This window comes from Astatotilapia calliptera, chromosome 4 (assembly GCF_900246225.1).
Source record: "Astatotilapia calliptera chromosome 4, fAstCal1.2, whole genome shotgun sequence".
Taxonomy (NCBI): Eukaryota; Metazoa; Chordata; class Actinopteri; order Cichliformes; family Cichlidae; genus Astatotilapia; species Astatotilapia calliptera.
Genome location: NC_039305.1, coordinates 21,371,419 through 21,396,266, shown reverse-complemented (window position 1 = coordinate 21,396,266; position 24,848 = coordinate 21,371,419). Strand labels below are relative to the sequence as shown.

At 42.5% G+C, this 24,848-nt stretch overlaps 1 protein-coding gene across 1 annotated transcript; it reads right to left on the bottom strand.

Annotated features, from left to right (window-relative positions):
- Positions 1 to 4,554: 4,554 nt before the first annotated feature.
- LOC113021053 (glutamate receptor ionotropic, NMDA 2A-like) lies at positions 4,555 to 18,170 on the bottom strand. The gene is made up of 2 exons (XM_026165464.1): positions 17,437 to 18,170; positions 4,555 to 6,486 (listed from the first exon to the last, which is right to left on the bottom strand). Exon 2 carries the CDS (start codon positions 6,481 to 6,483, stop codon positions 5,941 to 5,943), a length of 543 nt encoding a protein of 180 aa, XP_026021249.1. The 5' UTR covers positions 6,484 to 6,486; positions 17,437 to 18,170; the 3' UTR covers positions 4,555 to 5,940.
- Between the last annotated feature and the right edge of the window lie 6,678 nt (positions 18,171 to 24,848).

Sequence of the window (24,848 nt, the reverse complement as noted above, 5' to 3'; positions counted from 1 at the left end):
AGGCTCCATAACTTGAAATTTCGACTTATTTTCTCATAATTTTGACTTATTTTCTCAAAATTTGGACTTATTAACTCAAATTTTGGGAAAAGTTAGCGCTGCCAATCAGTAATCTACGTGAATGACGTCATTTCCTTGTTACCCGGAAGCTGAAGCCCTCAGGTACAAATGCTAAGCTACCGGTATTACATCCAGTCATGAATGCACACATTGCTGAGTGTTTTCAGTGTGGCTTCAAAAATGATGAAATCCTTGTGTTATTAGCCGAATCAGATGGCGTTACTATCAGCAAACGTACTCGCAAAAGCACCAATTTGTTGCGATCCGGTTTTGAGTGCATGTTACTCTGCGTTATATGCTTCCGGGTAACAAGAAAGTGACCTCATTCACGTAGATTACTGATTGGCAGAGCTAATTCGTTAATAACTCGAAATTTCGAGTTATGGATACTTGTTTTTTGTTTTTGTTTTTTTATTGGCGGAAACGGGCTTCCATAGTTTAGTTATTTAACTGTCTCTGAGTTTCTGGGTCAGGGTGTCTTGTTTGTTGTTGTTAGGTTCCTTTTGTGTCTTTGTTTCTCTCTCTGTCTCTCTGTTTGTTTATGTGTGGGTCTATGTGGTAACAGCGCAGTGACTGTTCAGAGGCGGGGATGTCTTGGTCCCCGCCCTCCAGCTTGGCACACCTGCGACAATCAACTCACCTGCTTCTCGTCTGGTAATTAGTCGGCTCCCTTCAGATACGGAGGACATTCCTTAATCAGCACTTGAGCCACAAATCAGTCTCAGTAGATACTCATCTCGGTTCTGTAAGTCTGATCACATGCCCGCCTCTCACCATTCTCTCTTCTGTCCAGGAGTCTGTCCTGTTTTCCTCGATGATGATTTGTGAGTGTGAGTTGGAGAGAGAAGTCTATTTCGCTATTAAGCCTAAGGACAGAGTGGAATCCACTGGACCATCGGCTTGGATACTTTGCATAGAGACTGTAAATGATCCCTTTTTTTGCATCACTTAAAATAAACTCAGCAAACTACAATCTGAGTCTGCGTTTTGAGTCCTGCCTGCTCTCTGAGTATTACAGGGGGAAACTCTTAGATGGTATTCTCCAGAGGCTAACGTGGAAATGTCTTTGACTGGGAGTCAACAGCACCAAGAGATTTAGCCTCGAGGCAAACGAAACATACACGCACGAGGTAAAGTGCACGCAAAGGCATTAAAGCATGTAACGTATACGCAGGGAATTTTCACACACATCATACAAGCGCGGAGGCGTAATCGTGAACAGACAAACATACTGAGGGTCTTACGAGGCATAATCATTGGAGGCGAGCTTCACCTCATATTTCACATGAGGATTAGCAGAAATCTGCTTGGAAGAAGGTGGCACGGAGGCTCGGCTACTCACTAAGGTAGCCAAATAAACCTTTAACTACAGAGGGTGAGACATTATATAACCTTTGCAATGAAATGAGAGGAAACCACAGAGGCAAAGTCTGTAAGGGTCTTCATCGTATATTAAATTATGCCCCTTAACATGTGTTAAAGTGCACAGAAAACCATTTCTGGTCAAACTTCAAGCCTGAATTTCCTATTAAACACAATGAGAAAATGTTTTTAAACCAGTCCAACCACTTCTATAACAATTTATAGCTCTGCACACCAAAAATATACATAAAAAAGTATTGAGAGTAACAAAGAATTTTATGAATTTTAACTATGTTTTTTTGGAATGTAGTGACTGAGTTGAAAATGTATTATATTATTTAAGTCACTAGGTTTTAACTCAAAAGGAGCATACAGTCCATCATATCTAATGTATAAGGACTATTTACATCTTGAATGAGCAGTATGTAGGTTTAAATTACACAAAAGGTGCAAGGCAAAGCAAAGAGAAGACAAAGTGCTGTGATGAGCACTTTAAAGTGGAATCTTTTCTCCTAATATGATGTGTATAGTAGAGACCACTTTTACGTGGTCTTGGTTTTGACTTGGTCTCGGCGGACTTCGGTCTTGGTCTTGTCTTGGTCTCGTTGTGTTGGTCTTGCTGTCTCAGATCGACAGTATCCATGACACACAACGTAACGTTCGATAATGTGTCATGCGCAAAAGCATCAGCTCTAAGAGCCGTGCTTACAGAGTGCTTTGTAGTAAATCAGAAGAATCGACTCCCATTGAGCGAGAGCCGGCTCTTCACTTAATTTCCTTTCGCTGCTCAGCTCTCACACAGTGGCCCAGCTATGCTCCAATCCCTCCATATTGTGGCCAATCACATGCGAGGATATAGGATAATATTATTATGTGAAAACCAGAGAGGGTGAGAGACGCGGCAGTCAAGTGGAGCGTGCGTCTGTCCTCTCAGTAATTGAGTGAGACAGTAGACAGCGGTGAGGAGGGCTGTGCGAAAGCAAAAACACATTAATATGGCTGACACCTGTAAACGAAGCAGCATCTAGCTGCAGTTTAAAGACTTTTTTGTCTAGGACTCGGTCTCGTCTCGACTTTGTCTTGGTCTTGACTCGGTCTGTCTTGGTCTTGGTATTGTCTTGGTCTTGGTTTAAGCGATCTTGACTACAAGTCTAGTGTATACTTCTATTAGCAGTGTTGTGGAGACACAAATCTATTTACACAATCAAAATGTAGAGAACTGTCCCCGTAGCAAAAATAATTGCAGTTTGGTGTTAAGAGTTGGTTTAAGTCTAGCCTAAGGTTAAGTCTAGTTTAAGCTAGAGTTACTAGCAGGCCTAGATACCACTTGGTATATGCCTTGCTAACACTGATTACCAGGAAAAAGTTGTGTTCCCCAACCGGTTGAAGGGTTTGCTGTAGGTTGGTGACAGTCACTGTGAAATCATTTGCTAAAGTTCCCATCGTACAGGCCTATAGACTGATCAGTGGGTGTGTGGAAAATTTGTGTATTCACAAACTGTTTGCCAAATGGTTTGTGAAGGTTGCTAAAAATTGTTAAAAAACCAGTGGCAAAGAGGTTTGCAGTGCTGCACCAAAAACCTTGTCATTTCATCAGTCACTTGCACATTGCTGCTTGTCACTCATAGTTTGTATGGAAATATTAATGTTGGCCTAGCAACTGGTGGTTGCCAATGTGTCTCTAGACCTGTGTGACTGAGGCCTTAAGCAGGGAGTAGTTACAGTTTGGGTTTGAGTAAAAATACAGAAAATAAATGTAAGTCAATGTAATGTCCTGTGACCCTAAAGGAAGCACATCTAAGTGTGTGTGTGTGTGTGTGTGTGTGTGTGTGTGTGTGTGTGTGTGTGTGTGTGTGTGTGTGTGTGTGTGTGTGTGTGTGTGTGTGTGCGTGCGTGCGTGTGCATGTGTGTGTGTGGAGTGTGGCAGGTGCCAATCAGGACATTCAGTAATTCCCTTCCACTCAACATCACCTCTGGTCAAAAAGAGGGATTATCTCTTACCCCTTCATTTCTCCGCATCCCCTCTCCACCTACTCTATTCCAGCTCACACCTCCTCCCTCCTCCTCAGCCCTCTCCTGCAGCACTTATCTGCTTCTCTCCATCCCTCCTATCTCTTAGAACTGTGCCACATCTAGCATTACAGGATCAATAAACCGTTACCGCAGTACCTTTAAGACATTTGTATATTTACTGTAAATAAACAAGATAATCTTTGAGAGGTTCTACAGTCTTAACCAAACTGCATGTTTTATTGTGGACCACAGGGTCAGATTTGGTGGAAAATCTGTTGAACTACTTTAGAGGAAGATAGCTTAATGGTATAAAACATGAAGATTGACGCTTTTCCTTTAAGGGCAAATGGACCAAAAGATTTAAGATTTTCTTGAACAAGAGGATCTTGAAAAGAGAGAAATGTTTACAGAAAAGTGGTAGAAAAGACTTAAGACACACTACAGCCATTAGGATGGGGAAGGAAATGAAAGAATTCAGAGGAAGTGTAGCTGTAATCTTGAGTAACATTAGCACTAATGACACAAGCATAACAGTTTCATTGGTTTACAGCAATTATACCAAGGCACTGCATCACAGATTAGCTAACAGTGGCATGCGGATGTTCAAAAATATATCTAACACCATAAAGCTGGTCAGGCTTTCATCGAAGTCACTGACAGCAGTATGAGAGGTCAAACACACTCAGACTTAAGGAAACACCAGCAAACAGAAAATGTCAAAACCATAAAAAACACAACAAACACAGTGGAAGTTATATAAAAAAAAAATGGAAGTTGAAACCTCAGAAAACACAATGTAAGTATCTTTGGGGAGACAATAATGTGATCTAACAACAACTAAAGTGACAGAAGTGACACACTTAAAATAAGCAGTGGATTCATCAGTGTTGTCAGGTAGAAAAAGATGCAGGTCGTGTGTTTTAAATGCATGATTCATATAATACTGTAGGTACTTGTTTGGTATTGGACACTTACTGGAAGCTTGTCATGTCCGCAGCTGTTCCGTCACGTTATTGTCTCCCCAAAACACTTCTGACATGTTTTGTAAAAGTTTTTTTTGTGAGTTATGATGGCATTTTTTCTGTTTCCGTTGTGTTTTATGACACTTTCATTGTGTTTGTGTGCTTTTTGCAGCTTTTTTTTCTAGTTCCTGTCTCCTTGAGTAACAGTATGCTTCACCTCTCAGAGCCACCGCTCCAGATACGTCCAGAGACAGATCACTCTCTGCCTTCCTCAGCCAACATCTGTGCATGACCAAATGTACATATTTAGACATGTTTTCTCTGGATATGTTGTGTTTATTCGGTGATCAAGAAGGAGCGAGGACTGCTGTAATACCCAGTGACATCAGTGCATGGACAACCAGTGCATTAAAACACAGAATGGCATCATTATTGTAACACACTGAACAGAGGAGCAGTTTTCCTCCATTATCTGCAGTGATGAACCTTAATTTCTATGATTGTGGCAGGTTATTGTATCAATGTTGCTCAACATCACTACGTACGTTTTGTTTATTACTACGCACATGTGCATTTCTGTCCTCTTTTCTGGTTCTGATTCTTCTAAACTAATGAAGGTGGTAATATATATTTATAAATGACATTCAGTTCTACTCAACAAGCTCCCAATTACTGAGCTACAGTACAGGGAAGAATTTGTTTTGGACAAAACCGTTGTTGCTCACCTGGATGATGTGATATAGGTTTTCACTTGTATCATAAAGCATTGCTTTCTTAAAGGTGTCCCTTAACAGTTTAATATGATGAAATTATTATCTCCACATAACAATTCTCATCTTGCCCCGCTCCCTCTGTTACAATCTGGCAAATATGACAAATTCCAGGAGCTAAGCACTGACACATGAAACCACACAATCATGCGCTGTTCATCTGCTCCTATTCAGGGTTCGATGAGACTGGCTTTGCTTATTCAAATGAGGGGACCAATCAAGACTCCAGCACCATGTCTGAGGGAATCCTGCACAATGAATGGAGATTTCCCAGATTAGAGCACACCGCACCACGCAGTCAGTGTTAGCCAGGCTACGGCAACACCCACTCCTTTCACATTTCCTTCTCTCGCTCTCTCTCCTCGCCTTTCTCTTGTTTAGTCACTACATCCCTCATTCTGTCCTTTCTCCTGCTCTTTTTAAATACTTTCTCCTTCCAAACCAGTCCTCCAACACTTTCCTGCAGATACTTACCTCATCCTCCTACCTTGTTTTCGCTCCTCCACACGTCTTTCTACCATCTACACCCTGGCTCTGCAGCTTCTTTTTCGAGATACCAACTGATGATATTTTGTGAGGTGCAGCTATTTGGTGAGAACTCCCTTCACTCGGCAAGAGTTTGATTTCACGAGTTGTTGATGGTTATAACAGTAAAATACCCAAAAGCCGCAACTTTTGGCAAATCACATAAAGCCAAGCAATTTAACCATCAGTCTTTTCTCATATACTTTGCTCACTATTGCGTCCACCCATCAACAACAACATCTTTCCGTTCACTCTACATCCTGGCTTTCATTCATCAGTTTACTTCTCCATACCTTGTCAGCCATGATCATGGACGACCCTCCATGAATGCCCAAGATTGGTATGAGCGTCTGCGAGGAAATAAAATCCAAAATCTGGGCGATGGCCTCTTGGTCAGTGCCGTCCCCGAACACCACGCCGTGGATCTTGGTTCCTGACATCAGGTCACACATGTGGGTGATGATGCTTTTTGGATCAGTCTCATTGACCAGCAGTGTGACCACGTTGACATCGATGGGGTCTTCTTTGCTCCACAGCGCTCGGATGTCCCGGTCTGAGATGTAGCGCGTGCGTCCCAGGATCACTGCAATGTTCAGGACCGGCACTTTTTCTGAGCCACCAGTTCGCTGCTTTTGAGCCGCCACGGGATCGGCTTTCATGGTCAACGCCACCAGGAGAGCCAGGGAGAGCAGCGTGCTATTACTTCCGCCGTTACAGCTGCGATTGCTGCCCCTTCTACTCCTCCTCTTACTTCTTTTGCTGCTGAGGGACATACTGCCAAACCACTTCATCCCCTACATGAAAGGAAGTTGAGGGGTGAAAGAGACGGATGAAGACAGATCAAAGCGTGAATGAGATTGGAGAGAGAAAGAGGGAGAGAAAAAGCACAGATAAGTTGTTAATGCACAGCTCTTAAAACCCACACGTTCAGGTAGGAACTTTCTTTTTCGTCTTCATTTCTCCTTAGTAACTTTGTTAAACACAAACCCTGCGAGGTGGGAGATGGCCTTGTGAGGAAGTTGTGGAGGGGTGAAAGAAAAAGAAGATGACTAACAAGTATAAACTTTATGGTCACGACTGCAAGAATCAGATGATTCAGGAGCAAGCTGTTCAGTATTCAGAAAAGGCAACAAGACATTTTTATAGTGTAATAAACCAACATTTGCCAATCGGCAAAGAACGCTACTCAGCTTACAGTACAAAAGGATTTCTATGACAATAATAGACAAACTGTCAGATAGATACTTTCAGCTATGCCATTATTTGCAGTGTTTTGCAGAGCAGACAAATAAAAATGTGTGCATGTACATGTGCGTAAGAGGCTGACGTAACAGTGGGCAGACTGAGGATCATTCAGTTCAACTTTATCTACCATAAAATATGAGAAGTGGCAGCCAAAAGTGCTCTTTGTCACATAAACATCATGGCTCGAGAACAAATGATAACAGTCTTCCATTTGGACTTCTTTTTACCAACATAGTCAGTATAACTTTTAGTTCAGTGCTACTTAGATGGGAAACATTATAATTGCTAAACAAAAGTATCAATGTTTAGTCTTAGAGTTGACCGTTCTGGTCAATTGTGTTGTCAAGAGCTGACCAAATTTTTACTACGTGGACAATTTCTTGTGTAGAAAAGCACTACATCAATAGCCTTTTAGGATAAATTCAATACTTTTGGCAGCTAGAGGAACAGGCTATCACTCAGCAACCAGGTGTTGCCAAAATACTGGACCCACCTATGCTTACATTAGCTTAACTTGTGGTATAGCAGTTAACACATTTGCCTTATTCAGTAAAGATCTCTGGTTCATATCTGGGAGGACACTAATCCACCTAGTGTGACCCTAACTCCAGTCCCAAGCATGGATTAATGGGAGGGTCGTATCAAGATAGGCATTCGATGTAAAGTTTGTGCCAAATCAAGTGCTGGAAAATGAGACAGCAGCTGAAAGTACCTTCTGCTTACTTAGCTTTTTCTCACAGTGGGTTCCAGATTTACTGACATCATTACAAAGAAGCCAACAATGTTTCTGCAATTTGTTTTTACCTCAAATCATCCATCCATTTTCTTCTGCTTATCAAACCCAGCTATTATTTGGTGAGACGCTAGGTCCACCCTAGACGCCACCATGCCCAACACTACGTGATGCTGAAAAACTAGTTTGTGATTTTTTTACGTGGACTGCCATAATCCATTATAATCAGGTTGTTCTTAAATTACCATAAGAAGCCTTCACTGGATCCAAAATTCTACAGCGAAAGCAATAACTGGAACTAGAAAAAGTGAGCACATGTCTCCCATATTAGCTTCTCTTCACTGACTCCCTGTTTAATCCAAAATTGACTTTTCTAAATTTAAATCTCCTGTAAAACCAGCTCCCAGTTTGGATTCAAGACGCACACACTCTCTCTACTCTTAAGATTAGACTTAAAACGTTCCTCAGTTTGGCCTGGATCAGGTTACCCTGAACCATCTCTTAGTTATCCTGCAATAGGCCTCGGCTCCTAAGAAGACATGACGCTCCATCCCTGCCCACATTGTTTTTTATCATTCCATTAATCCAACTGCTAAGTGCTCTTTTGAAATCCTATAGATCAATAAGCATTGAAACCTTATATCAAGTCAACTTTTTTGCATTACAAGTTTGATTAATTTTATGGTAAATATTAAAATATCTTATTTTAATAAACATACACAAACGTTTTGATGCATGCTCAATCATCCAGGTAGGTAAATCCCAAAAACTTTTTGGGCATTTTCTTTCTACTTCTTTCTAGAAGACACTGAAAAAAATCTATAAAAGTTAAACAGTGTATGAAACTATTGGGTGCAAAGGTCACACCCAGGTTTTCATTAAATGCCTCACTGAACCGACACGCTTTTCCAAAATACTCAAGTTGTATGGAAACCCATCAAAAAACCTAATGTTGCTCACAAAGAGATTAGTTTGTACCCCATAGGTAAATATGAAGCAAACTAAATAAAGCTAAGAAAAAAAAAGCAGACCAATACAAAAGGGCGAGTCTTGCAAATAGCATGGGACGCTACACAGCGCATGCCTCTGACGGAGGGGCAGAAGTACGGCGATCGAGGGCACCTCGCTGAAAACAAATGTTTGTGTGTGCCAACGTGACTAACAGGTTAGACGGTGATCACAGCTACTCTGCACAAATCGAACAGAAAAGCGAAGCGACATCATCGCTTCTACGCAACCCCTCCCCCGTGGAGAGAGCACTCACGGCCTACTTGAAAAGCCAGTGCTCAGCGAACATAAAACATCATCAGGCATTCTAAGACTTATGAGCAGGTGTGCTGAACAGTAGAGCGTGAGCGAGCTCAGAAAGGCATGAAACATATGGTCACATAATGCGTCCATGTGTATTGTTGACGATTTATGGATTCACTGACAGGCCCTTACGTTTTTGCATGGGTGCGGAGACCGCTGGTGCATAACTGATTCACAGGAGCTGTTGTTCAGCGTGCTGTTGTCAGAGGCAGCACAGCTTCGTGAGGTCACACTCTTACCATTAACATTAAAGACAAAATAGCATAGAAAGCAATCAACAGGGTGGCAAAAGCTTCCATGGACAGACAGCAGAACAGAGTGACTCATGTCTCTTTGTCACTTTTCTTACTTAACAAGTTGTTTCAGAAAATATTAAAAGATTTTAATGAAAGAAGCTGAAAGGCCTGGGCCACAGGCCAAGGAAGAAGCAATCTGCTTTTTGTTCAGACTGTAAAGAGTTTGGGAACCTCAAACATCCGATCCTCCCCATCAACTAGTGCACATACTTACATCGCATGCTTGAATCCCTCTGAAGGCTGCAGGAGCGAGCACAGCTCTCTATTCACCAGCCGTGTGGCGTGCAGTTTCTTTCTCAAGTGCCTTCAGTGGCCCTTTCTGTTGTTTTTGTCATAATCATTGTGGCCTAATCATCGTGCCTTTCAGCCTAAGAAGTGCAATGAAATGCTTTTTATTTTCTGACTTTTTTGTTGTTGTTTATGACCGCTCAACACATACTGCTTGAAACACAGAGAAAGATTGTTCTCCACTGTCTATTTCAAAGTATAATGATAGTTTCAGATTACTTTCTGTAGGCTAGAATTTGTCATACCTTGTGATTTTGTAATGAAATTGAGACTCCAAAGGACAGGCTCTAATGTGAGCTGAATAATGCATGCGGGCTCAACTGTGTCATCCTGTGTTTTTAAAACAAGCAGAGGAATGCTTGCCCCCCCACCCACCCACCCATCTCTTGCCCAACTAAGCAGAAACACTGAGAGAAGAGACCGGAGAATGAATCATCCAAAATCTCAGTCCATTCACTGCAGAGAGCGCGCTGATGCCTAATGGATTCCTAGTGTCTCTGTCAAGAAGTCGTCATATTCCTTTGTCAAAAAGCCTCAGGATTACATGCAGGCTTGCCCTGGCAGCTTGTGAAGTAATTGAATTCTATGGGACTGGCTTTTGTTTGAATTCAGGCTTTAAATGCATCATACATTACTTGGAGCGATCATCTCCATCCTGCTTCACTAGCCGAGAGACAACATAATCGCAAAGTCCTTTTTAATGTTTGCCACTTCCAAGCACACATTCCACTCAATAGTCACATCCATCCATCCATCCATTCGCTTCCGCTTATCCTTTTCAGGGTCGCAGGGGGTGCTGGAGCCTATCCCAGCTGTCATAGGGCGAGAGGCAGGATACACCCTGGACAGGTCGCCAGTCTGTCGCAGGGTTAAGACACAGAGACAGACCACCATTCGCACCCACATTCACTCCTTTGGGCAATTGGGATTAATCAATTAACCTATCCCCACAAGCTAGATGTCTTTGCACGGTGGGAGGGAACCCATGCAAACACGGGGAGAACATGCAAACTCCACACAGAAGACCTGATGGTGGAATTGAACTCAGGACCTTCTTCCTGTGCAGCAACAGTGCTAACCACCGTACCACCATGCCACCGTGTTGCTCGATAGTCACAGTTTGATCCAATTAGCAAAAGCTTCTATTCCATCATTTAGTTGTTTGTTATTATTATTCATTTTTGCTCTCTTTTCTCCTTCCTCCGCTCGCCTGGTTCTGCCAGGGTTTCTTCCTGTTAAAGGGGAGTTTTTCCTTCCCACTGTCAATAAGTGCTTGCTCATAGAACTCATCTGATTATTGGATTTTTTCTGTTTTCTCTGTACTATTGTAGGGTCTTTATAATATAAAACACCATGAGGCAAGTGTTTTTGTGATTATTAAAAGTATTTCTTTCAATTCAGTATTGAATTGAACTGAACTGAATTTTGTTTGTGTAACATTACCTGTGGAGCAGATTACATATACAGTTTTTCAGAAGAGAACTTGAGCAGAATCTGTTAAAGAACAGCATTCCAGTCTTAAGTTTCACCATTTAGAGGCCTTATGAAGCCCACACAGTCTGGAAAGTCTCCACGGAGCTTTGGTGGACATGCTCTTAACTAAAACAACACTGTTCTATAAATGTGCACTATGCAGGCATGAATATTAGTATTTGTTTGTTAGTATTTGTTTCTCGTGTTCTCTTTAGATGATGCACACACACATAAAACAAAACAGATAGCAAGCTGTTAGACAATTTCATGAGATGCAGCATCTGTCGTGGAAAATGATTTAGGGAAAGTGCGCACACGCAGCCTTTGCTCTGAGTAGCCACAGCGACGGGACTCAGCACAAACCAGTTTCATAAAAAAGGGTCAAAATGGCACCAATTCGGTGTAATATGGTATTTATAGAAACAGGCGAGTCGAGGATGACAAGATTATGTTTCAGTTCCAATTGGTGCCGTGGAAATCTGACAAACAAAAGAGTGTTGTGGTCTTTTTGGTTTTTTCGTTTCCTTGTCACAACTCTGCAGCAGTACAGGGATATTTTGGGGCGATGAGAAAAGCAGTAGAGGATAAAAAAAATAGAGGAAGTAAAGCAAGGCAGGCAGAAAAAAAGTGGTATAATAAAAGAGGGCGAGAAATACAGAAAGAAAGGGAGAGAGAGAGAGAGCACCCCCAGCCAAATCGTATTGGGCAGTTTGTCGTCACACAAAGGCTACCGTTTCTTGGCACCACAACCGTAAATGATGTTTGGCAGGCGCATCCATACTACTGGCTAGTGTTCACACATGCACACATACACACACACAGACTGCTATTTCCTCACGAGCATGAGGCACAAAACAGATCCTCCCTGTGCGTGCGCGCATTCATTTCAATTCTTCACTCTTGGTGATCCGTCAATAAGAAAGTGAGGCGCTTTTATAGGTATCATTTCATTTCTTGTTCTACATATTCAATCACAGAACGCTCTCCACGCAGACACTTCGGCAATAAAAAATCTCTCTCGCTAAGCCACGGCCGCAATTCCCTCGTGCTTCACGGTCACAAACCCCACATTTCCGATCCGCACGCAACTAGGTTTCACATGCATCAATAATTCAAGCTGCATTATCTTTATGTAACGGTTAATATAATTGCATGTGCCGCCGTGGCCACATTTGTTCTTTCTGCTATCTTCTACGTGGTATAAAAATTAGATTAACATAGTTTACACACTCTATGATTTATTTACACGGTCAGAGTGGTTGATACTGAGGGTGATAAGTGTGATTCTTGCTATGCCACAACCCAGGGCATGGATGTGTGGGTATGTATGCGTTACAAGAGTGTCCCAAATACTGCATGCTTTTCATTCCATCCCTCACTAGCTCATCTGTGACTTCGTTCATCACTTCATACCTTCACTTATCCATCTGTCCTCACTTTCATCTTTCATACTGCATCTTTATGCCATCTCGACCATTTGCTACCAAACTGAGCTAACTTGAGGCACTGTGTGTATTCTCAAAACCATTATTCTCCATTTGTCATTTTTCTTTAGAGTCTGACCGATATATGAGGGTGGATATATGAGCCGATATTAGCAGTTTGTTGAAATATGGTATCTGCATTTCTAAGGCAAAAATGTTTGAGTTTGTCCACCAGAGGGAACTACGAGATTCTCTCTCTTGGCGCATGTTGTTGGAACACCACAACCGCAACAAGCAGAGTGAGAAAGAGCATAAACAAACAATCCACGACTTTGCTGTCATATTACCTTTTTATGGCCTCACAAATAAATGCACTTAAATGTTAGAGAAATCATTTTGGGTGTCTCAAGGAAAAAAATATTGTATCAGTATTGGTTTTCCTTTTCCTTTTTGTTTCCCAGCACATATTCTCCACTTTCCTCTGTCAAGATCTGAAACTAAACAATTTATTCATGTTTTGGTGCAACATATTTTATACTCATAGTCGACCCTATGGTACAGTCGCTGGAACAGGCTCCAGCCCCCCAAAGACACTGAATTGGATAAGCAGAAGCAAATGGACGGATGCATATTTTACAGTCCAGACTAGCCTTTTTGGGGGTAGGCTTTGCTTATTTCAGCAAGATAATGCAACACAATTTACAATTTTGCAGGTATTGCTCCATAGAGGTTTCACAGTGAAAGTCTGGGTGCTAAGATGGCCTACCCTGCTGGAATCAAACAAAGAGGAACTTTCATTTGTTGCAGTATAAGACACTTAACACTTATTTGCTGTCAAAGCAGTTTTTAATGAGGGGAAAGCTGTTTCTTTGCACCAGAATCTAACCATTTTACAATGCTACAGCTTATTTATTGGCTTTTTAAACTCAGTAAATAACATGGTTGCATTTGGATGTCCCCCCCCCCCCTTCTGTATTGTTTCTCTTCCTGCCCCCACCCCATACTTGTAACACTGTGCCCAATTACACAAAGAATAATTCAACAATAGCTAAATACTAAAATAATTCTGCTTCGTTTTCCCTTTCTCTCCCCCTGCACAATTTTTCTCCTATTATTTTGCAACTAATTTCATTCATTCCCCAGGTTCTCTATCCCTCTGTCCTTTTCTATTTGAAGAGTTTCCTTCTAAAATGAGATTCTTCCATTTGAAAAAAACAGACACCAGGAGAAGGAAACTGTATGAATACCAATGTGCTGCTGAACTTATAGGTCTACTTTCCTTTGCATATGAACTAAGCATGCGAAGGAAGATTGGATACTATTTTTTCCAAAAATAAGACTGTAGTAAAGCTATTTTTCTTTCACCGGCCAATGGATTTCACCTTCTGTCATCTAACACCCGTATCAAAAAGAAGCCTCTGCTAAACACACAAAGAGTTTTAAATTCTCATGTTTATAAGAACTAATAATTAGCATGAGTGTGTAAGGAGAGGAGTCAAAAATGTGCTACCTTAAGAGACCAAGGGCCAACCTTCCAATTTGGAAACTGAAGCTAACAAAGGAATCCCCAAACTGTATTAACTCTAGTGACCGCTTCAGAAGTGAATTGTTCTCCACAGATGCACAGATGTTAAAATGCCAAACTTTATAGCATTAAAAAGCATGTTTACAGCCTGGTACAATTAACCATTTTGATCCCCATTGTCAGTGTACCAAGGCAGTGATGTAGTGGTTAGCACTCCTGCCTTATAGTAAAGTGCTTTGGATTTAAAAAATCCAGCCTGGGTCCTTTCTGCATGACAGACTGGATGTACCTTATGACATCTGGGAAAGGCCCCAGCCTCACAACCCTAAATTAGTCATAACAACTCTGTGGGGGAGGGGGGGTCATTTATTGTTATTATTTGCAGGAGTAAGGGGCATGACCGCTTTGATCAACAGGTGTCTCAACAGAGGCACCTGAAGCCTGACTTTGAATAATCAGAGTCACTGAACAGGACCTCTCCGCTGTGTCTCTGCTGTTGATTCCCTTTTGACTGTTTTTCGTGGAAATATCTGTGCTACATTAGCATTAGCATTATCTGATAGCTTAGCACCCCACCCTCTTATCTACATATAGTCACTTCAGGCTCCAACAAAACAAGCGGCTCCTTTAAATTGCAGAAGCTGAAAAAGTCACGGTGGTTACATATAAGGTCTACATTGTTTTTTAAAAATGCTCATTAAAATGCTGCTAAACCCAGTTCACCAAAACCTGTGGAAGTATAGTGTTTGCAAATTAGCTGACAAGATTTCAGTTTACACTGCCAAATCAGTTCTCTCTCGATGGAGACTAACAGTTGTATAATATCTTTAATGATTCTGGGGGCTGCTCTAATACCTGCCAAATAACCATAACAATGTAATCAGGGCCAATTTTTTGTTTGAGCTGAGGCGCGGCAAATTAGCTGACAAGCTTGCTGACATAATGTGCCTTTTGTTAGACACAGTTCCTCAAACTTTGCTACACAATTCCCCATATTCCCCTCATATTCCTCTCCTTTGTCACCTCATTCCTCTGTCCATTTTTTTTCCAGTCATTCTCTCATCCAGTCTCTCTCAGGCCCCAGCCATCTGCTCTGTGTGCCCTGACATGTGCATGAGCGCCCGTGAGAAGCCCAGTGGAAGTAATCGTCTGTTACCACTCAGGCTTCACCGTGTTGTGTGCCCACTGCGCATACCTCTTTAGCTCCCTGCAAACCCACTGAGTGTATGGGCACAAGAGAGGTAGAGAGAGAGAGACAAAGGAAGACATGAGATTGCTTGTGTTCTCTCTTATAATGGATGTGAACACAATTGTGCGCTCTCTCTGCTTCTTTGTTCTCCATCCATGCACCTGATGCCCCAATATACACCTAGCCGCCCCCCTGTCCCCCTCATTATACCAGAATTCACATTATAGTTTGACACCTCACTCATTTACTTTTGGCTCTTTTAGTGCTAATTGCATCAGTCACTTTCTGCTTCCTGCTCTGGAGCCTGTAGTAATCCCATGTTAGTGCAGCGTCTCTCTTTCTCACTTGCAATTTCAACGTGCTGTGATCGGCACGATGGGTAAAACATCTGCAGAAGAATGCTATTTAGATCCATGAGTAGGTTCACGTGCTACTTGATCTTGCCTTGTGGCATCACAAAGAGATCCAGATCTCGTGGTGTTTCTGGTTTCGCCCAATAAGTAAGCAATCTTTTCTCCTAAATCATCCCCGAAGGCCAGAGTCAGAGGTGATTTCAGGTGTTATTCACCCGTGAAAAGCACTGATGAATCCGAAGCACACGGACACTGCTGTGCAGGAGAAATCTGCTCTGTGCTCGACTTTAAAGTTGTCAGAGGGTATCCTCTAACTGAATCACTCTCTTGCTGTCTTCTGCTAATTCTGTCTTCATCTATATGTAAATAAAGGGCCATTAAAAATCAATCACCGCTATCTCCCTGTCTCTCTCCCTCAAACACATAGAGAAGATCTCGCTCTCCCGCTCTTTTATCTTCTCAGACTCCCCATTTTCTCTTGACTCCCTTCTCCCCTGTGTCTGCTGTTGCTCCTGTTTGGCATGCAACAATACTTTGAAGCTGTTTGGGCACACACATGCAAGCAAACGTTCACGTTTTTCACTCCTGCACGAGAGGGGAAAACCCTTCAACCGTGCACTGTAAGGCCTGACTCTACCTGGATGGAAGTAGTGGGTTTTAATACATTTGATCCTTTTGATGTCATGAAAAAAAAACTGGCTTGTCCTTCCATGGGCAGCAGCCTCTGGATGCAGGGAGAGAGAGGGAAAGAGAGAGAGAGCTTTTCCGTGATAGAACTGCGCTTTAACAACGTGACTGAGGGAGCAGGAGGAAGAGAGAGAATGTGTGTGCGTTGGTGCTGGGAAGGGGTAGATGTAAATTCATTTGGATCTCCCCGTTTGGTTCAGTGAAGCCAATACAATACAAGTGCGACCCCTACTGGTGAAAGCGAAAGTGGGCCTGAATCCCCCACTCTTGGCTGAGACGCTCCTCGCACAGTGAAAGAGCTTTCTTTTCTCTCTTTTTTGAGCTCGTTCTCACTTCGTGTCACAGTTTAAGGTTGGAACAGGCACGATGTGCATCTCCCTTCTTTAAATTACAACTTTAAAAAGAAATTAACTACAGGCCTCCTTGATGTATGATGACTGTTCATCCTGATGCGGGATGAGAGGAGCTAGAAGTTGTGCCAACAATTGGGATGACTAAAAGAAAAAAAAAAACGTGTTGTCCAACCTCTGAATAAAATAATACTCATCGCTCAATCATCCATCTTTGTTTTTATCGGCTAAAACACGCTCGGTTTCTTGTGTCGGTGGTTATACTTTGAGAAACTGGAGAAGAGGAGTGCACGAGCCCCCAAAGATCAGCCGAAGAAGCTGTTTTTTTTTTCTCTCTTTTTTTCCTCATAGCCGAGCTGACAGATTATAGCTCTAGGTGTGCCAATGAATTTAAGTTAAGGGAATAAACTGGTGTGTGTGTGTGTGTGTGTGTGTGTGTGTGTGTGTGTGTGTGTGTGTGTGTGTGTGTGTGTGTGTGTGTGTGTGTGTGTGTGTGTGTGTGTGTGCGTGCGTTTCTGTGTGTGTTGCGTGAAGCCGCCTGCGCTCCGCTCACTGCGCCAGTGTAAATTAATAGGAAATTATAGCGCTTGACGCGAGAGGCTGGACTGCAGAGTTTGCTTTTTTGTTTGCGTACCGACTCCCTTTAATCGTCTTCATCCACGTTGATCTTGTTTTATTATTATTCTAATTATTATTTAGAGCGCCGTGTCCCTGCGGTGTGGTGCCGCACTTTTTGGATGAGGGACGCTTGTGGGTAAAACAAAAAGGCGCCAGTGGCACGCGCCGATCAAGGGAGATGGGGTGGGTGGGGGGTTATGATCATCAAAACCCATTTTCGGAGAGCAATAAGAGATACGGCAAAGTACTTACAGCATCTCCCTTCCACAGAGCTCCAAAACAGTGGTGCGAGATGGCATTGCAACAGTCCCCTCTATCCTCCGAGAAACCATGTAGCCACTGATGGTCTCACAAACACTGCACAACAGGAGAGCGAGGGGGGGTGAACAAAAATTCAACGACTCTCTCGCAATGAATTATTCCAGCGTGTCCAACAAAAAAGAAAAGAAAAGAAAAAGAAAGAAAGAAAGAAAAATAAAAGAATGAATGAAATCCCCCGTTTTAGCACTTCACAAGCGCGCCGCTCCGAATAAAAAACATTGTAATCCAATCTTCATTGTGTGTGCGCCTGTGCTGCTGATTCTCCACTGCAATCTCCACTGGCCCCGCGCATTGTGGGGGGGGGGGGGGGGGTTCAACCTGCCTCGGTGCGATTGGAGCTCCCCGTATCCCGTTATTCCTGTCCCGGGAGGAGAGGAGCGCATAGGGGGAAGATGCAGACGCCGGACGCGCACATAGACGCACACGCACATTGACCAGTACAGCAGAGGCTCCGGCAGCCTGCGAGCCGTGCATGGGACCCTCTCCCAACGATTCTTGTCGTTCACGCGTACGCGCGCGCGAGCATGTGTGTGTGAGAGAGAGAGAGAGAGAGAGGGGGGAGAGAGAGAGCGTGCTGGCGTTTAGTCAGCGTGTGTGCCTGCGCGCTTCTGCAGAGGCAGGGGCAGCTGGATAGATGGACGGACTGGCGGTCCGTCGGTCTGTCGCTCTCCCTCTCTCTCCCCTGCTCTCTGCGCTAAAGCTCCATCAGGCAGCGGCTCAGTCAAAAAAAAAAAAAAAACCCCACACAGTTGGGCTATATCACAAATGAGCGAGAGAGCACATTTTACCCTCCACTCCCGAAACGTTACACCATTTCAATTCTTATTTTTGTCAAGACTAATCTTCTTTTTGACAGCAGCGGCCCCCTCCATTCATTTTTTCCCCCAACACAATCAATCCTTCCGGAAAACTACAGTAGAGCACACCATAGGTCCTACAGTGAAAAAGAAAAATATAATGTTAATATAATGTTATTATTGTACAATAAACTACATGGAGTGGATTTTTTCGCTTTTCTTGCTTTTTAATGCAGACAAAAACAAAAGGCTTGGCCTGAAATCTTCGCTGGTGATCTTTTACTGAACATGAATTATTTTTGCACTAATTAACCTACCTAGGTATGATGCCTTGGTTCTTGCTGATGTTCTCATTGGCTCATTGCTCAGATTAGAGCCCACCTGCTGGTTTCTTGTAGTGCTGTGCCATACTACAAATTTTAGCATCCATCCAATACCAACTAAATAGAGTCCCAGTGTTATATATACCACTATTGATACTTTTAACCTGTAAAGGCAACTTACTAGGGAAGAGCAGTGTGTTATGATTTATGAGCTAAATCATCACCGTTTGAAAATTCTGAACACATTTTAATGACCACTAAATCACTGTGATTTTTAGTTTCCGTAATACTTAGTTAATACAATAAAATACAACTTTCAGCTTTTCATATATTTTGAAACTGGGTGTTTTGGAGACATACAATGTAAATGTGCCTGTCTTGAAAGCACTGTGGGTCAGCTTCTGTTGTTTAAATGCACTATAAATAAATTAATAAATAAAATAAATGTGACAGTCAACACAAACGGGTTATCCTCTAAGATCTACATATTGAACTTAGAAACAAGGATAGAAACAAGATATCGACCCTATCACGCGATCCAATACTAATACCAGCGTTCGTAGTGATACTATCAATATTTGGACTGATCTGCGTTTAACAAAGTCACTGATGTTGTGTAGTAGCTTAACTAGGACTGTTTCTGACTTGGAAACAAGGGTCACAAACCTTTGGTGTAAGTCTTCATCAGTTCTCTCATTTCAAACTTTAAACCAAACTGAGCATTGTTAAAATACCACAGTCTAGCTGCGTATTGTTGTTGACCATGTCAGTCCTTCGGTGGAAACGGTGCACCTATCTTCTGATACTTCCTTGCAGCAGAATAAAACACCATGTCACAGAGCTCAAACCTTTTCAAACTGGTTTACAGTCACCAGATTTCAATCCAGTAGAGCACCTTTTTGGATGTGGCGGAACAGAAGATTTTCCCCATGGATGAGCAGCCGACAAATCTGCAGCAACTGTGTGATGCTGTCATGCCAAATATCGACCAAATTCCCTGAGAAATGTTTCCAGCACCTTGTTGAATATGTGCCACGAAGAATTAATGCAGTTCTGAAGGCAAAGGGTGGTCCAATGTGGTACTTGCAAGGTGTGCTTAATAAAGTCTTTGAAGAGTGTAGTGAGATTATCAGCACTTAATTATAGCTATAATTATATTACAACTAGGTTTATAGTACCAGTAAGATACCAATAAATGAAAGCAATTGGGAGTACTTAGGGGCAACAGATAAAAATATGCAGGAACAACCAGTGATGACTGCTTATTAAAATATACAAAGTCAATGATATCAGCAACAAACACAAGTCCTCGAGCATAATTTGGATTTCCTCAGTCTTTCAAATGGACCTTGTGATTATACTTTGGTAAAAAATAAAATAAAATAAAAATCTTCTAAGCTCAAAATACTGAAGCAATGATGTATCTCACATTGGTAAAAAGAGAAGCAAGTGGGAGGAGTCTAAAGCAAACAACTTCACAGTGAGTGGAAAACATGCTCAAAGCTCGGATAAAAACACAGGTTGGTTCAGGATAAAACCCCTGTTGAGCATACATTATTAAAGCAGTTTTCTTCCCTCCAGTTGAGTCCCAGAGACTTGGAGAATCAGTGCTAAGGTACATTTAAGCTGTTGGCAGCACGTTACAGTTTTTCCACCCATCTGTACATTCCCTCGCCGCAGGAATAAAAATAAAACCAATTTTTGTAGCATGACCTCCTATTTATTATCGACGATACCAGATCTTTGAAGTGTACTAGTTTATACACTCGTGACTGCCTCATCAGATAATCAACTTTATCCTCTTTCAGAATTGATTTGACACATAAATGGAGATCCAATAGCCTACATCTGACAAGTGACCTGTTCGTAATTTACAGTTATTTGCTGAGGGCGATACACAATGTAGACTTTGTCAGTCCAATGGACAGTAGAATATATAAGAACACATGGATAACCAGGGTTTCTGTTTAGTTTAATTAAATTTTAAATTTAATTCACTTTCAATATTTTCTTTTTTTAACACAGTAAGGGATGTTCAACATTGCATTTCTAAAAAAAAAAATACTAGTTATCTTTAGAAAGGAATTATTTGAAGGAATTACACTGAACAAAAATATAAACGCAACACTTTTGTTTTTGCTCCCATTCCCCATGGGATGGACGTAGAGACCTAAAATTCATTCCAGATACACAATATAACCATCCCTCCCAAACAGTGGTCACAAATCAGTCCAAATGTGTGGTAGTGGGCACATCTGCTATATTGAGATAATCCATCCCACCTCACAGGTGTGCCACATCAGGATGCTGATCTGACATCATGAGTAGTGCACAGGTGTACCTCAGACTGCCCACAACAAAAGGCCACCCTGGAATGTGCAGTTTTTTGCGCTATTGGGGGTCTGGGGACCCAGAACCGGTCAGTATCTGGTGTGACCACCATTTGCCTCATGCAGTGCAACACATCGTCGCATGGAGTCTATCAGATTGTCAATTGTGGCCTGTGGAATGTTGGTCCACTCCACTTCAATGGCTGTGCGAGGTTGTTGGATATTCGTGGGAACTGGTACACGCTGTCGTATACGCCGGTCAAGCACATCCCGAACATGCTCAATGGGTGACATGTCCGGTGAGTATGCTGGCCATGCAAGAACTGGGACATTCTCAGCTGCCATCTGCCCTGAACAATGTGAACCATGATTCATCCGTGAAGCGCACACCTCTCCAACGTGCCAGACGCCATCGAATGTGAGCATTTGCCCACACAAGTCTGTTACGGCGACGAGCTGGAGTCAGGTCAAGACCCCGATGAGGACGACGGGCATGCAGTTGAGCGTCCCTCAGACGGTTTCTGACAGTTTGTGCAGAAATTGTTTGGTTGTGCAAACCAATTGTTCCAGCAGCTGTCTGGGTGGCTGGTCTCAGACGATCTTGGAGGTGAACCTGCTGGATGTGGAGGTCCTGGGCTGGTGTGGTTACACGAGGTCTGCGGTTGTGAGGCCGGTTGGATGTGCTGCCATATTCTCTGAAACGCCTGTGGAGACGGCTTATGGTTGAGAAATGAACATTCAATGCACGGGCGACAGATCTGGTTGACATTCCTGCTGTCAGCATGCCAATTGCACGCTCCCTCATTGCTTGTGGCATCTGTGGCATTTTGCTGTAGACAAAACTGCACATTCCAGGGTGGCCTTTTGTTGTGGGCAGTCTGAGGTACACCTGTGCACTACTCATGATGTCAGATCAGCATCCTGATGTGGCACACCTGTGAGGTGGGATGGATTATCTCAATATAGCAGATGTGCCCACTACCACACATTTGGACTGATTTGTGACCACTGTTTGGGAGGGATGGTTATATTGTGTATCTGGAATGAATTTTAGGTCTCTACGTCCATCCCATGGGGAATGGGAGCAAAAACAAAAGTGTTGCGTTTATATTTTTGTTCAGTGTATTTTGACCGGGGTCAATATTATTACCCCCCTGAAAAATTGACCTTTATATTGAGCCATAGCACAAACCACTGCTGTGAAATGATGGGCTTTGCCTTTGTAATGCTCAGTGCTTGTAAAATCAAGTTAAAACTGTGGGTTATGTTTCAATTTACACACAATATAAAATCTTCAGCAAGGGTTTGAGCTGTCGCTCGAGAAAGCATCGTGCCAAAAACAAAAGAACCAGTTTAGACCTGTTGATGCTCACAGAGCAGTAGATGGATATACAAAGCTATCACAGTGCCGAAAACTAGAGTGAGAAGGATTATCAAGAAATTCAAAGAGAGCCATGCAACACCGAACATGCCTGGCAGAGGTAAGAAGCAAAAAATTTCAAAGACTCTGCAAAGAACAACTGCTGAGACATTAATGAATGACTTAGCCAAGTCAGGAATTTTGGTCTTAAAGAAGTCAGTAGAACCATTCACAGGAATGGACTGTAGGGTTGTGGACCAAGAAAAACTCTACTTCTGCAAAAGAGACGCCTTAAAGCCAAACTGAAGTATTCTAGGAACATACTGGAGAAAGATTATGCATGCTGGAAGCACATGTTTTGGTCAGACGAGACAAAACTAGAACTTTTTGTCCACAGAGATGCTGCTTATGTTTGGAGAAAGAAGGGAGAGACGTACAACTCAAAAAACACTGTCCCCACAATGAAACACGGTGGCTGGCATATTATGCTGTGGGGGTGCTTCAGTGCATCTGGAACTGGGAATTTCGTCAGGAATCATGATCAACACGATGATGACCCAAAACACACTTCTACTTCCAGAAGCTGTTGTTGACTGATGGAATCCTATTAAAATCTGTGGGCTGAACTGAAGGTCTGTGCCAGACGAGCATCAAATCTGGAGGCGCTTGAGAGAACCAGCAAAGAAGAAGGAGCTGGGATCATTCACGAGATGTGTCTGCAGGCTATTATCCAGTACAAAAAAAAACAACACAACTGACTATTCACATAAAATAACAATTTTGATTCTGGGGGTTATGAAATAATCTTATTTACGTGTGCAAAGTAAAATAATGTAATCGTCTAAAATAAAACCAGGATGTTTGGCTAAGCTGTGTTAAAAGAAACAAAAAACTGCTGCTTCCTCTGGTTAGCAGAAGTTGGGGGAAAAAAAGTTTTCAATCGGATCTTCAGAAAAAGATTAGCTTCAAAATAAAGTTATAAAATCACAAGTTAGATTTTGATCTACAAATAAAAGAGCAGGAACATTACAAAAAAACCTGAAGTGCACGGCTATAACAAAAGAAGCCCTAAAAACTCAGTTAAGCCCTTCATAGGTGGAACCGGACATGCTGATGTTTTATGCCTTACGTGACGCTGCTTTACCAGTTTGACTGTGTAACACTCTACTGCAAGCTGCTCCAGTGCCAGTCAGTAACCATGGTCCACTGAAGCCAGAAGCACAATGTCAGATGGCACCCCGATGCCTTCACTTTGGATCACATCCAGAAAGTCTGGCTGCACCTTCTTGTACTTGAATATAACAGTCAGGAATCAGAGGCAGGAACATCCTGATTGGAGTCCAGAAGTAAGGTTAGCTAATTGCCAAAAATGCTAATTTAGCTTTCATTATTTCCGCAGCAGAGCCCTCTGGACTGCACGTGCAATATTGTAACAAGCTTTTGGAGAATATTCACAAAACACAAGACTGACAAATCTCCATGCATCCATTATTTATCAAAATGACGCTCTATCTTAGGATAGCTCAAAAGATTGTTTTTTTTGTAAAGGTCCCTGTACCTTTGGTGGCAGAAAGTGTTGCATATACACATATTCTGTTGTGAGCGCTTAGTGGCTGTTTAAAAAGCTTCTTTATCCTCACACCTTTCTGATGTCGGACTGGGAATTTTAGAAGCTGTTTAATAATTTCTGTGACATGCAGAAAGCAGCAGTCTGGCATTGACCACCACATTCACACCTGGATGCTAGATGCCATTAACATAATGTTTGATTTTTAAACTATCCTTTACTTTTTAGTGCTAATGATCAAAAATCATCAACTGAGAAGGTTTAGCGTCTACTTTTAGAGGCAAATGAAGAATGTTGGATGATCTGGAAGTGTACTGTGTGTGGGACTGAAGGTGTCTGACTGTGACTGCGTTTGAGTGTCTATGTGTGCGATGGCTCGGGGATACCAGTGGTGGCAGACATGCTGCGCTGCCGTGTGGGTGGGAGGGTGTCTGTGTGTGTGTGTGTGTGGAAGGGTGTCTGTGTGACATGCTGAGGGAGGGAGAGGAGGGGTGTTACCAGGTCACCAAACAGCTGTCTGGGAGACAGAATGGCCTCAAGGGGTGTACAACACACACGTGCATGCGCGCACACACACGGACGGTAACGCAACCACAAATATGAGACAGACATACTGGAAAACAGACATTACAGGATCTCGCTCTCCCCATACACACAAATACACACGCCACTGCAACATAACATACTGTATGGAGATCAGTTAGTTTCCCTTATGGTTCTTGATCTTTTTATTGAGAATATAATTCAGTGTTTCCACTGGTTTTCTAGATGCAGCGGCCCGATAATAAAAATCAATTTCTCATTTCTCTGTATCTCCCGTTTTCTCTCTCTCTCGCTGTCTCTCTCTCTCACACAGACACACACACACACATCTATTCAATTATAGCACACATATATTACACGAATGCACAGACACACAAATGTGAACACCCAAGGTGCACATGTGTTTGTCCTAAATGAAATGAT